The sequence below is a fragment of the Chiroxiphia lanceolata genome, chromosome 20, assembly GCF_009829145.1.
Source record: "Chiroxiphia lanceolata isolate bChiLan1 chromosome 20, bChiLan1.pri, whole genome shotgun sequence".
NCBI classification, from domain to species: Eukaryota; Metazoa; Chordata; class Aves; order Passeriformes; family Pipridae; genus Chiroxiphia; species Chiroxiphia lanceolata.
Window position 1 is genome coordinate 6,752,550 of NC_045656.1, and position 13,433 is coordinate 6,765,982.

General features: G+C 54.0%; 1 protein-coding gene across 3 annotated transcripts in view; it reads right to left on the reverse strand.

The window, feature by feature from the left end:
• Nucleotides 1–13,433, reverse strand: part of SMG6 (SMG6 nonsense mediated mRNA decay factor) — a 108,814-nt gene that overhangs the window by 41,526 nt on the left and 53,855 nt on the right. For all 3 annotated transcript variants that reach the window (XM_032707303.1, XM_032707302.1, XM_032707304.1), the window contains exons 12-13: nt 12,891–13,059; nt 4,534–4,735 (exon numbers count right to left, since the gene is read on the reverse strand). In XM_032707303.1, coding sequence (XP_032563194.1) covers nt 4,534–4,735; nt 12,891–13,059 — 371 coding nt within the window. The remainder of the gene's footprint in view (nt 1–4,533; nt 4,736–12,890; nt 13,060–13,433) is intronic.

The window sequence follows — 13,433 nt, forward strand, 5'->3', positions numbered from 1 at the left end:
GGTGAGTATCTGAGACAGTCCACTCCACACATGAGCATGCACATGAGGGGAAAAAAAAGTGCCTTTCTGTTTGAGAGGAGGGAACCACAGTGACTGGCCCTATAAGCACATGTATTAATCATGCACCGTCTGGTTTTAATCCACACACTGCTGATCCTGCGTCTCACTGTATTGTTATCAGGGGAAGGAGTATTTCTCCTCAATCTTATTCACCAGCCAAAAGCCTGAAAATGCAAAAAACACATTTGTGAAGTGCCTTCCCAAGGACCCCGGGCCCCGGACCTGGTGAGCTGGGGCTGCTGCCTTTTTATTGGCGTTTAAAAACCTTTTATTAACGTGTGTCAGGGCTGGGGGAGGAGAGACAGGCTCAGGTTTCAGGACCCCCCATGCAGAGAGGTTTATTGTGGGAAGGGACATTAACACTTTCTCCTCCACGTCTCCCCATGGCTGGGGCATGTGGCAGAGGGTGTGCTGCAGGCACCCCTTGGGCGATGGACATGTTGAGCCCATGAAGAGCTTGCAGGGATGTGGACAATCAGTGATGCCATGTGAGGGCAGAGAGAAGAATATCCCTGCTCTGCTCCATGTCAGGGATCTACAGCCCTCTTCCAGCCTTGCCAGCAGCTCCATGGGGTCACTGCAGAGCAGGATGCTCCCGAGACAACAGGATTCAGAGGGAGCTGAGGAATCCAGGCCATGCCCCAGGATCCCAGGGCTGCACCCACGCACAGCTCAGATGCACCACCACTAGGACTCGCTTTAACCTCAACACAACCCAAGTGTTTTCCATTACCAGTCCCCCACAGCAGCACCATGAATCCACAGTTGCTACCCTCCTTCTTCCCAAACCTTAACTCAGCCATGCTGCTGCTCCCTGCTCTTGCCTGGGGGTCCAAGGCTGGGTGAGTGAGGTCCTGGCACTGTCTCCTTGGGCTGCAAAGGCTGCAGACACAGCTGACAGCTCAGGCACCAGGCTGCATAGTTTGCTGCTGACTGGTACGTTCGATGGTGTTCCATCACACAAGCTGCAGTGGATATCTGCCCAACATACGCCCAGGAAAACAGCACCAAGTTATGCTCACCCCGGAGCCAGCTTTTGTTGGTTACAGCTTCAATGACAGTGCAGGAGATGATGGGAAGCTCTAAGTGTCCCACTGGCTCCAGCAGGAATCTGAACGCGCGGCTTCATGGCAGCGAACGGAGTCAGAACATTTTCACTCAAAATAAGAGCCAGGCCAAATGCTCAAAAACTTGCTGAGAAACTCTGGCTGAATTCTGCACTCCATCTGCTAAATGGGACGTGGAGAACAAAAAGGAGTGGGAAGCACAGTGTTTGTCCTATATAGCTCACAAAACACCCTCTTGGTAGTGCCAATAACACAACACCATTTTAAGCCAAATTCTCTCCATTTTTGCCTTTCAACAGATTCTTTTTCTCTGAAATGTTACAAATTAATTAAGAAACTAGTGGGTAAAAGCATGGGGTAAGGATTTGGAGTATTAGCAAGCAAGGTGAGATATTATCCTTGCAGTAAAAAGCCAACTGCCTCTTCCTAGCCATGCAAGTGATAGAAAAGGGACCACAGTGAGCTTCCCAGAACCCTCCTCCCATCCCACAAGACACTCACAGGGTGCCATATAAAGAGCAGTACATTTTCATTGCCTCTCCAGCAAAGAATTTGGGCTGAAAACTGGGCCAAGACTGAGAACACAAGAGAAAGAAATTGGGTGCAAAAAATAACTCCTGCTAAAAAACAATGAAAAATCAGTATGGGAAAAAAACAGTGCCAGAGAGAGCTGCTCTGCTGAGTGAGGCACAGGGATACAGATCCCATCGTGCCACCATGCTCCACATGGACACTCGCCCTTCCACTGTGAACAGCCCAGAGATGCATCTCATAGACTCAGAGTCACAGAATGGTTTGGGTTGGAAGGGATCTTAAAGACCATCTGGTTCCAACCCCCTGCCACGGGCAGGAGCACCTTCCACTAGACCAGGTTGCTCAAAGCCCCATCCAACCTCTCTTTGAACTGAGGAGTTAGATTCGTCTGGGCTCTGCACTCTACACGGAGGGCAGGGAGCAGATGGTGGACTGGGACCTGGACATAAGGAAGCCTGTTTAAGTTGGGTTGGGGTTTCTTTGCAGGGAACTGCCTTTCTGTATCTTGCTCACAGTCACTCGTGAAAGGCATGTGGGTTCATGCCTCAGTCACACTGTCCTGGCTAAATCTGCAGTGCCTTCTGCAACACCCCACTTCTGCAGAGTCAAATAATTCCCTTCACTAATACTGCAGGAGGAGAAGATTTGTGGAGCAGGGTAGTCATTTGCTTGTAATGACGCAGATGCCACTCCAGTCCCTTTCTACAGCATTACCAAATCACAGGAAACGGGGTGGGAATGTCCAAAGAGGACACTTTACTTCTATTCCAAGGTGTTTACTTCAACCCAAGCTGTATCTGAGAGTGCCACCCAGCCTGCTTTTAAAATCTCCAAGGCTGAAGAGTTTCTGCAGAATTGCTAACGAGGCTAGTCTCAAGTGCTTAACTACCCAAAGGTATGAAGCCTTTCCTAAAGTGTCATCTTAATCTATTTTCCTTCAGTTTATGCCCATTCCTTCCTATGCTTTTCAGCATGGAGCTGAAGGACAGCTTGTTCTCCTCCTCTCTGCATTTTCCCCGAATTTCCACTACACTAAAAAGCCCCAGCTCTCCCAAGATCTTCTTGGAAGTCAGGCTTTTGAGTTCTCTGCTTTAACTCACTGACCTCCCCTTCACCCTCTTGGGTGTCCTCTGCACAGTGAACATACACACCTGCTGTTTCACCTGTCTGACCATTAATGAAAACATTGTTCAGAAAGAAATAAAGGGGGTACAGGCACAGCCAGGCCTGGTTGCTTCCCTCTGTCTTTTTGGCAGAGCTAACACCATGCCTGATATTCCCAGATGCCTGGGTGGCTGGTGCTGAGCTGCAAGGGCACCAACTCCCACCTGAGGAGCTGTGCAGTTTCTTTATAAAGCACCAGAAGCAAAGGGAGCTGGGACAGGGATAACTCAGTTCAGAAGCTCAGGTGTAGCTACAGGACAAAGACACATCTCTTATTTCACAAAGACGAGTGCAAGTGCCTGGCAGGGCAGGTAGATGGCACTCCGAATAAACCGGTGTGTGGTTAGAAGAGGCAGAGTTCAGGGAATTCTGACCCTCTCCCACAAGTTATAGGGCACCAGGTAGAGCTGCTCAGCCGCCTCACCTGCCTGCTGGGGGCTCTGGTTTGTGGCTGCTGGGAAAAGAATCTCCATGTAGGGGAGTAGGGCACTGGGACTGTCCCCAGTAGAACCCCCACGGGGCACACTCAGGGCAAACAGGCTACCTTGGGGCAGCAATGGCAACCACATGCTTCTTATTTTAAGCCCATCAAATAGAACCTTGAAAATTCACGTTTCCACAGTGACTTCCTGGACAAAGGCGCTTCCCCAAATCAGGAGGGCTCTCGGTTTTACCCTTTTACCCTGTGCTCCTCTGCTGCAGGCAGTGCTGCGAGCACAGGTTGGGCAGACAGAGAAGTGAAACAGAAATTCGCACCTTTGGGTCCCTCTGTGAGAAAGGTCCTAAATTTCTCACCGTCATTTCAGGAAAATGTCAAGAAGAAGTGGCACATGGGAAGGTACATTGCCCCCGTCACACACAGGCTCTCCACAGAAACCTGCCCTCTGCATCCCCACTTCTCCTCCCGTAGCACCAACCGCTCGGGGAGGAGGCGCCGGGACTTCCCAGATGAGCCGCGTTTCTGGAGCTGTGATTCTGCCTCCAAGCAGGAAACTGTTGAGAGCCACTCTTATCCTGCCGTGCCTCCAAGGGCGTGCAAAACAAATGCCATTGTGCCTCATCCATCCCCCATCAGGCTCCAACACGTTCTCCAAGTGCAGCCCCCAGATCCCTCCTGGCCAGGTGGTGGCAGAGAGCAGACCCAAAACCCCACATCAACAAGGGAACTGATTTCATTATTCTAAAAACAAACAGCCAAAGGAAAGTTCAGGCTAGAATGGGCTCCTAGAGCAAAGAAAGGAAAATAGAGAGCGGGCAGTGGGGAATGCTTCATATTCCTAAAAGCCTTTTGTACGTTAACACATGGTGTCTGCTTCTCTCTAGTCACCTATTTATCACTCTCCTCTTTAGAGAAGGAAAAAAGTCCTGGCTGCCTTCCTAAGGCAGAGTTTTGTGGCCGGGGGGAGGGGGAGGGTGCTTTAAGCATGATGCAAACCATTTGGAGTGCACCGAGAGCTCTGCCAACACAAGCTGCACTATTTAAACAAGTGAGGAAATGATCGTATATACAACATGCCAGCGAGCACACACACACCAGAGGAAGTCGAGAGGGGTTTTCATGACACAGAGCTGGATGTCAGCGGCTGAAAGGTCGATATTTTCCCTTAACACCCTTCTCAATGACTTAATCGTGTTCCGTTTGCACAGAAAACTTCCCAAGAATAAAAGTCTGGAGGAATTGAGGGGGGATGTTTGGCCTACTGCTGACCTTGTCCGAGGTCCTCTCCACGTAGCAGGGCTCCTGGGGGGCGACCAGCAGGGGAACGAAGCCCGAGAGCAGCCGATCCTCTTCCAGGCTAAGCAGGGCAAGGTCGTCATCTGGGTCCTTGTACAAGGGCACCTCCGACTGATTCACTGTGGTCAGTATGTTACAGAAGTCAGCCAGCGTCGCCCACACATCTACTGAGACCCTGGGAGAACGAGGAGAGACGTGAGCAATTCAGGGCTGGAATGCGTTGGGAGTTGCCTGCAATGCTGCAGCGAATACCAGAGAGGTGAGGCGAGGCGAGGCACGGCACCACTGCTGCCCTGCCCCACGGGAGGGCTCCGGCACAGCTGCGCTGGCACCGAACCCAGGAGGGATTGTAACCCTCACCCACCAGCGTTGACACCGCCATCCGTCCCCCTGGATGGGGCCGGTTCCCGGGAACTAGCCCTTCCCACTGCTCTGCCCACCTCTGCCCACTCCAGAGCCGGCACATCTGCAGGGAGCAGCTTTCCCGTGCAGTGCCGGCAGGAACCCAGCTCATTCCAGACGGGAGAAGTGATGTTTGTTACTCAATTTTAAAGCCTACTGGGAGGACAGACCGGACACCCGCACTGCTGTCAGGGCAGAAGGGGCTCCTGGAGGGCTCCAGTCCAGGCCGGGGGGCTCCAGCCCAGCCTGGGGCACTCTCTCCTTCACACAGCTGTTACCTGCTGCAACCACGTGCTGCAGCCACGCTCTACAGCACAGAGATTTTCTCAGTTAAACCCCACCCACTCGGGGGTTAAAGTCATGTTTTGCTTCTGGCCAAGGGTTTCAACACTCACGAGTGACCTGCAAAGCTGCCTCTGCCGTGTCTCACCTTCCCAGAGTGGAAGTGATGTGCAGGGAGCCGGGTGTAAACACGAGGCAACCAGCAGCCCTGGACTGCTCTCCACACATCCCCATCACACATCCCCATGGCTGAGCACTCTGGGGAGGGCTCAGCACCCCAGAGAGCGCCAGCATGCGGAAAAGCAGGGAAGCAGGCAACAGGAACAGGGGTACTACAGCTGACCAGGCTGTCTTGCACTGCATTTCCTCCTCCTGTTTCTAAAAACACTCAGATTGGGGTTTTTTAAGTGCATAAACTGGGATGAAAGCAGGGAATAGAAGAAACTGGGGCTGATCTGCTTCTGGTGGCAGTAAGGAGAGCTGCTCCTCCACCCCACATCTCTGCAGCACTGAAAAGCACAGGGAAGCCAGCATCACCAGGGGTGCAGCAGTGACCGGTGCGGGCCGAGGCAGCCCAGGGCTGGAGGGAGGCCCCCTGCTCTTTGAACTGCTCCAGGTGGACAGAGTCTGCACTCGGTTATTTACGGGAATCAATGTACCAGGAAAGCACACTGAAATGAAACATCTTGTTTTCAAGAGCGTCCTGGGAGCCAGGCAGAATGAGGAGCCATTAATCAAAGCCCGGCACGTAATCAGCACACATGTAACGCAGAGTCGCCCATGTCCCCGAGCCAGCCCTAGCCCACGTTTTGCAGAGGAGAAGAGGTCCTTCAAAACCCTCTGGTCACAGACACCAGGAGCTGGGTTCATTCACAAAGCTCCATCGCTTGGCTCAGCCAGGTCTGGCTGTCAGAAATGTTTAAATATGGAAAAAAATAAACAGTTGCAACACGTTTTTCGGAGGGATCTGTCCGAGGCCCTTTGTGATGTAATGGGAAACGCTGCGTTTGTGCTACCAGCTGGAAAATAAACAGAGCTGCGAGGGTTAAAAGGAACTGAACTTTCCACGACCCCTATCTGTAAAAGAAGAAAATAATAAGAGGAATGATCCACTGCCCCACAGCCCTGATAGTTTATCCTCCGGCCCAGGCTGCAGAGACAAGCACCGGATGTGATAGGGCTGCTCTGGGCCACCTCCAAGGCGAGTTCTGCCCATGGGAGATGCACAGGGCTTGGGAGGCTCAGCCTCCCCCAGTGCCCTCTTGGCAACTGGGCTCGGCTGCCTGCGGCCAGTCACATAGCACTGGTGGGGCCCCATGGCTGGGCTGCCACGAGGGCTTGGCTGGGATGAAGGAGGTGCAGAGGCATCAGCGGGGAGAGGAACGGGAAGAGCGCCCGCAACCACGAGGGAATGAGCGCAGAGCGGTGTTGGGGACAGGCACGGATGCAGAGGACACTCCCAGGAGGCTGGAACAGCCAGGTGCATGAGGCCAGGGAAGAGGAGAAGGGAAAGAAACACATTGCAGAGAACTCGCCTGTATTCCCAAAAAACAGAGCTGCAGGCAGGGGATGGAGATGAGCAGTGAGTGTGGGAGGGAGGCAGAGGGCAGCAGCAGGATGCTGGGCTGGACTGGGATCTGAAGCAGGGTAGGGGGTGAAGGAGCAGCACAGATGAAGTACAGGGAGCATCTCTTTCCACAGGGCTTGGCATCCAAAGTCAGAAAAATGCCATGTGAACAGTCACTGAGCTGACACTGCTAATGCCTTTGCAGGCACCCAGCCCACTGGTCCCCTCTTCACTCTCCCCTTGCATCACTGCCAAGCAGGGCACTCCTCACCACCCCTGAGTGTGAGAGTAGTCCCTGTCACTTCATCCTTCATCTGCAGCTTCACAGTGCCTTGCCACATCTGCCATTTGCCCTGAACGTGACAGGTTCCCACTCTGGGCTTGCTTCAAACCTCAGACTGTGCTGGCTACCCGGGCAGCCAGATCTCCCTGCAACGCGATTCCCACAGCCCCCTCGAACGTGCAGCAGCCTGCAGAGCCTTCAAAAAGCCAACAAAGAAGAGGGTGCTGACATTTCTGCTCTGGTTGTCTCCTGTGATGGCAAGACAACACTGCAGAGATCAGGTCTGACCATTTTCTGCCATCCCCTCGGGTGCAGCTCCTCCTCTGCAGCACATTTCCCAGCACTGCCACCACCAATACCATTCACCAGCTGCTGCCTGCTGGAAAAGCCAGCGAGGGCAAACAGCTCCTCACGTTGACATGTAGGGCCCTGTGGATCTCCTGATGGGATGTGCACTCACCCTGGAAGGTTGCACAACATTCAGGAGCCCTGTCAGGTGCCTTCTCCCCACTGCCTCAGCCCAGGACCACCTCCTGGCCACCCCCAGACATTTCTGGTTTATGTCACCCCACGGTGCAGCGATGCTGGAGCCTCTGCAGAGCCCAGGCAGGCCCAGGTGCCTGGAAGCTCTGTGCATGCACAGTGCCACAACTTCATTGTCCCTCTGCGGAGGGAGGCCCCGAATTACTGATACTGAGCCCAGGCACACAGTTCCCAGGTCCAGGGACGAGGCTCCCAGAGCTTTTAACCGAGGAAGCGAGAAGGGGGTTAGCGCGAGGTCTTTCCTCAGAACGGGGGTTCATTCACTTCCCCACAGACACATTTACATTTGCTTATTCCACCAGGACGGGGAAAAAAAAATAAGAGTTAATTTCTTTTTTATTGCCTCAGGATTCCAGGTTTAATGTAGCTGTCAGTGTGAGTGCAGCCCAGCTGCACGCCGACAGGACACGGCCCGGCCAGGCGATGGTGAGAGCCGCACAAGTGCGCAGTGAGCTGGACCGCGGCCCCGGGGCCGAGTGTGGCCCCGGCGAGGCTGGGGATGGCTCCTGGAAAGGATGATGCCCCTATGGGCATCACCACAAGGCAAAAGGCACACACCTAAGTGTGGGGAGAGCAGAGGATACCAGAGTGAGCCTGATGCTCACCGAATCCCTGTGGCCACGGTGCTGTGCAGCGCTCCGGCGTAAGCCACCATCTTCACCGGGGGCGCGGGCTGCCTGGTGATTAATATCAAGCACAATGACCCCATGTTACAAGCCTGCGGGGGCCTGTGGAGGTGGCCATTTCCTGTGTAATACCAGCTTGTTTAAACACTAACATCCAAACTCCACAGCTGCAGAACAAACCCGGAAAGCGCGGCGCAGAAGAAGCCCTGCATTGTGTTCCCAGCCGGCCCGAGCCGCGCTGCCGTGCAGATGGCAAACGCCTCGGGGCTGTGAGCTCCCGGGGCCAGGCAACGAGCACCCGCCGGCTCCCAGTGCCCACCGGATGAGGTGATCTGCATCCTCCCCCTGGGTTTCCTCTCTCCTGAACCAGGGAAGGCTGAATTAAAAGCAGCTCCTCTGTAAGGAGCAGAAAGGGTTGACCATGGGAGCGCATCCCAAAAGGTGTTCACCAACCTTGCCCTGGGCTCAGTCAGAGCAGGGTGAGGTGGTCACAGCTCCTCTGCACCAATGGTTTCCCCCACCCTGCTCTGCACACAGTCCCTTTGGTCAGCCGGGCATCCATAAACCCATTCCTCTCCCAGGAACCTGCCTTGGGAACTGGAGGGACAACTTCCTCCCCAGGAGAGGTGCAGTGTCCTCTCAGCCAGCCTCTGCTTTGCCACAGCCCCCTTCTCCACAGAGACTTTTGGCTTCTGCTTTGGTCAACTTTACCTTCATTCTCAGCCAGGTTTACACCACAGAGACACCTCTGAATACTCGCTTTGATGTCTTGATAGGGAAACTCTAGTGGCCAGCATTACTGGGGCTGAGATCTGCAAAAGGGATTTTCCATTTAGTCTTCAGCAGACTCCAGCAATGTTTTGGCACCCGTGTCCAAGACTCTGTCCATCTCTCCCAGTGGGAGCTGCCATCTCAGTGACACTTCTCCGCAAGAGCGATGTGATGAGAGCGATCTGGCAGATCTCTCTGGGAAGGTAAGCTCTAGAATGTGCTCACAGCTTTTGGATTTAATTTAATACTTGGTTTAAATTAACCATTTTTAAATGCTTGCAGACAGTCTCCACAAACTGAGAGGCCCTTCCCTCAGCGCAGAAGGAGCATGGATTTGCCAGGGTCAGCCCTGCAGCAGTGTGTGTCTGTCTAGGCAGTGGCTTCCCCATCGGTTCTTGTGCTTCATTTAGCAATGGATTAATTGTGGCAGCAAAGCAGAGCAAGGAGCAGCTTTGCTCTCCCCTCTGCAGCCCTCAAGGAGACGGATTCACCTGGACAGCTCCTATTCTGGAAACACATGCAGAAAGAGCTATGGAAAGCTTGCTGAGTCCCTCTTCCAAAATAGGAAGGACACCCTTCACCTCTCAGATACACACAGTGGCCCCAAGAGAGCGATTTACACAGTCCATCACCTGAAAAAAACCTGTTCCAGGACATTCCCTGAGCCATGGTGACCATGCAGTGTGGCCAAGAGCTGGATGAGTGCACTAGACCAAGGAGGGGGGTTTTGGGGAAAGACGGAGCTTCTTGCTCATGTTGAATTTGGGACCACTGAGCCCCCAGAGGATGCCTGCCAGAAACCAGGGTTCATTCCCAAGCTCCCACCAAGCAAAGGACCCTGAAGACGCAGCCTACTTGAGCCTCCCACCCTGCTCCACAGAGCCCACTCCTGATGGCTCACATCCGCATGCCGGGTTTCAGCAGCACTCACCCCTCACACCTTTCCCTCCACCTCTGTCCAAGGGGGAAAGCAGTGAGCTGAGGAATTTGGTGTGGGGTTGGCTTTTTTTTTTTTTATTGTATGGACTCAAATCCAGCAGTGTGATAAATGCATCCGAGCTACAATTAGGAAGATATATAGCATCAGAATGCGAAGGTCTGGGCAGCGTGGTGAAACGCGGGCTCTCCAGAGCCCCAGCTATGTTTCCCATTATGTAACCCTGGTCATGGGCAGACAGCCAGACTCCAAATGAAAAAGAGACTCTGGCTTGGCACCGTTTCTATTTTCCTATCCTCATTCGGGGTCAGCGCAGTGTCATACAGCTGCAGAGAAAGCTCCGGGGATTAAACCTGGGAAAGACTCCAAGACCAGGACCCGGGTTCAAGTACCAGCTGAAAGCAATAAACCAACTGCCACAGCTGGGCTGAGTTTAGACGTTCTCAAAGTCCCCCAGCTCTCTCCCATACGAAGAACGAGCGATTGTGAACATGGCGAACGCAGCGTGAGCGGAGGCCTTGGGACACACAGCCCCGGCAGCCCGGGCCCGAGGCTCTGGTGGAGTCTTGACAAGCTGCCCCGCTGGCCCCGAGCCCAGGCCGGCTTTCTGGCAGCAGCACTGGCCCCGGATGAGCTGCACTTTGATGCGAGCTCTGGGCTCCTAGTGGGCTGCCAGGTGGGTATGAGGCCTGGTTTTTCCAGAAGCTTTAGCACATTCATGGCATCCCCGCAGAGTGCTTCTGCACTTCAGAGGATTTTTACTGTCCCTGTTCTGTGCCCACACCATCACGAAGGACAACAAAAGTGGTTTAAGCATGTCCAACCAGCTCTTCCATTGGCAGTGGTGGGACCTTGTGGCACAGCCCACCAGAGAGAGGCATGGAGCGTGAGCGACACGGCACAGGCCCCTTACTCAGCTCTTCAACTTGGCATCTGTGGTTGCTCCTCACATGCCTCCCTGCTCCTGAGCTCACCCTGCCCATAAACCTTGGCTTACTCCACCTCGCCTGCTGCTCTGACCCATGTTTTACTTCTAAACTTCTTTGAAGCTGCTCCTATCTAAACCCCTGGACTCGGTGGCTCTACTTGGTTAGTGAAGAGCCCCAGGGCAGCCAGCAGGCTTGTGTCAATAGAGAGCTGAAACACTAACCCAGTGCTCTTCTTTTCCTTTCCTGTCCTTGGGGAAAATGTTGCAAATCCCAGGTCATGCCCAATAGTGGAGCTGGCTCCCTGCTACTCATCCCTATCTGCAGCTCCAGGAAAGCTCAGCTGCTGCTGACCCAGAGTCCTGGACCACCAACACCACTCCACGCAAGAGCTCTGGGCTAAAAGAGCAGCCAGTCTCCTCACCGTGGGTAAGACAGATTCTCTGGGTGAGCCAAAGAGTGGAGGAGCTAGGAGCAACATGGGGCAGGCTGTCCATGCTCCAGGGCATGGTGGGACAAGAGGGGCTGCTCAGCTACCCTCCATGGAGAGGGTACAGTGGGGAAGCAGCTGGGCCTCTGCTGCAAGATGAAGACCCTCATTCCTCCACAGAACAGACTGGTGAAGTAGAGCCCCTCAATCTACGCCCACTACATCTGAAAGAGCCATGTGCCACAGGGGAGGCTGCCACCACTACCACCTTCTCCCACCCCACCGGGCAAGCAGAAGCCCACACCTGCTCCATGATCCCAGGAGGACACAGCCCTGTGCCCCGCAGGAGGGGGAGCAGCTCATCCCAGGGAAGGCGCCGAGCGCTGGCTGCATGAACCCAATCAGAAATTCCATCTCGAGGCTGCCCGTGGCCAAGGGCTCAGCGGCTCCCTGCGCAGGCAGCGCGAGGGGAAGGGGGGATTGGTGCAGGCGGGTTCACGTGACGGATCCCAGTTTGAGTTCCTGCCCAAAGATGGGCAGCAGTTCACATGAGCAGGCAGCGGTCCCACACCGAGCAGCCGACAAACAGAAAACAGACTCCATCTCCACAAAATGAGGCCCAGAACTTCCTGTGTGAGATTTCCATTTCCTCAGCCAAATGAAAAAGAACTGGAGTAAGAGGCAATAAACTAGGAGAGCAGGACTGGACCTGACGCACGGAGCGGGGACCCATTAATGGTTAAGCCACTTTGCTGGATTACTCTTAATGCGCCTTCCCATCACCCTGGGTTCTGGCTCCTTTGGATTAACAATAAGACGTGATTTCAGGCTCTGGATCCGGAGTACCGGAGGCAGATGGAAAATCCTGCGGGAAAGCAGCTACGGAGCATGCTCAGACACTGTTTCGCATACTCCATACTTGGCCCCTTCACTCGATTTTCTGTCCAAAAATATGCAAATTGCCTAGTCCGCATTATGGACTAATGGGCTGAAATAGGCCAGTTTAGAAAATTAACCCTTTTGTGCATTGCAGGGTAGAGAAAAGCGGTTTCTGAAGCAGAGGGGAGGCGACTTTTGGAGCTCCAGGAACAGGCGAGCTGCTCCAGGCCAGCCCAGCCCAACCAAGGTTGGCCTGACTCAGTCAAAAAAAGGCAACAAAACGCTTATGCTGGAAATGGAGTTCCCTCTGGTAGAGAGGAAGGTCCTGCCTGTCCAGCTGGCTGGGCCAGTGGAACACCTAAAACAGGGGTATCCCAACCAAACCAGACACAAATCCAAAGCAGAAGGTAAAAATCCATCTCATGATCCATCTTCAAACACACGAAAGCAACAGGCACCCGCCAGGCCCCCTCAGAGGCCCTCCAGCCCCACCCACACATCAATGAAGAAGTCACTGTGTCACCAAGGGTGGCCAGTGACCCCCAAATATTCCCTGGGAAGCAAACCTCGCCTGGGTGCTCAGGTCAGAGTACCACAGCCAGCAGTAAGCATGAGCAAGAGGAAAAGGTGGCATAAGGAGCCCAAGGAACAGACACCGGAAGACAAAACAGAGGATGCACGTACTGTTTGGGGAGCTCGAGAGAGGTCGGAGGAGGATTCCAGGTGTCCGGGTGGCCAAGCATCCAGTCCGACCAGACTTTCACGCTGGGAAGCAGCTCCTTCAGGTCCTGGGGCAAGGCAGAGACCTTGATGTCGTCCTCCTCATCCTCCTGCTCCATCTCTTGTGCCTGAACTGCAAATACAAGATGTGAGAGCTGAGCCAGCTCACCACAGTCAGGGACCAGGCTCAGGCAGGGACTGGGGATTCATGACACAGATCCCAACATCCCAGCCTTGGACACACAAGGGAACAGCCACAACTCACAGCAAGCACAAAGACAGATCTGTTCTCCCTATACAGACTGGCCTGAGGGTCTGTGATCCCTTTCACTGAGGGCAGTGGGGTGTCACTGCAACAGTCATAAAGGTAGGATTCCGAGGTCCTAGTTTTGGGAAGTTTCCCAATAGCTGGCAGAAAGCATACCCTGAGTCTATCCCTTTCCTCCAAACATTTCTGCCTGCACACATCAGGGGCTTTCCTGCAGATGATCCAGCCATAACCCAGGC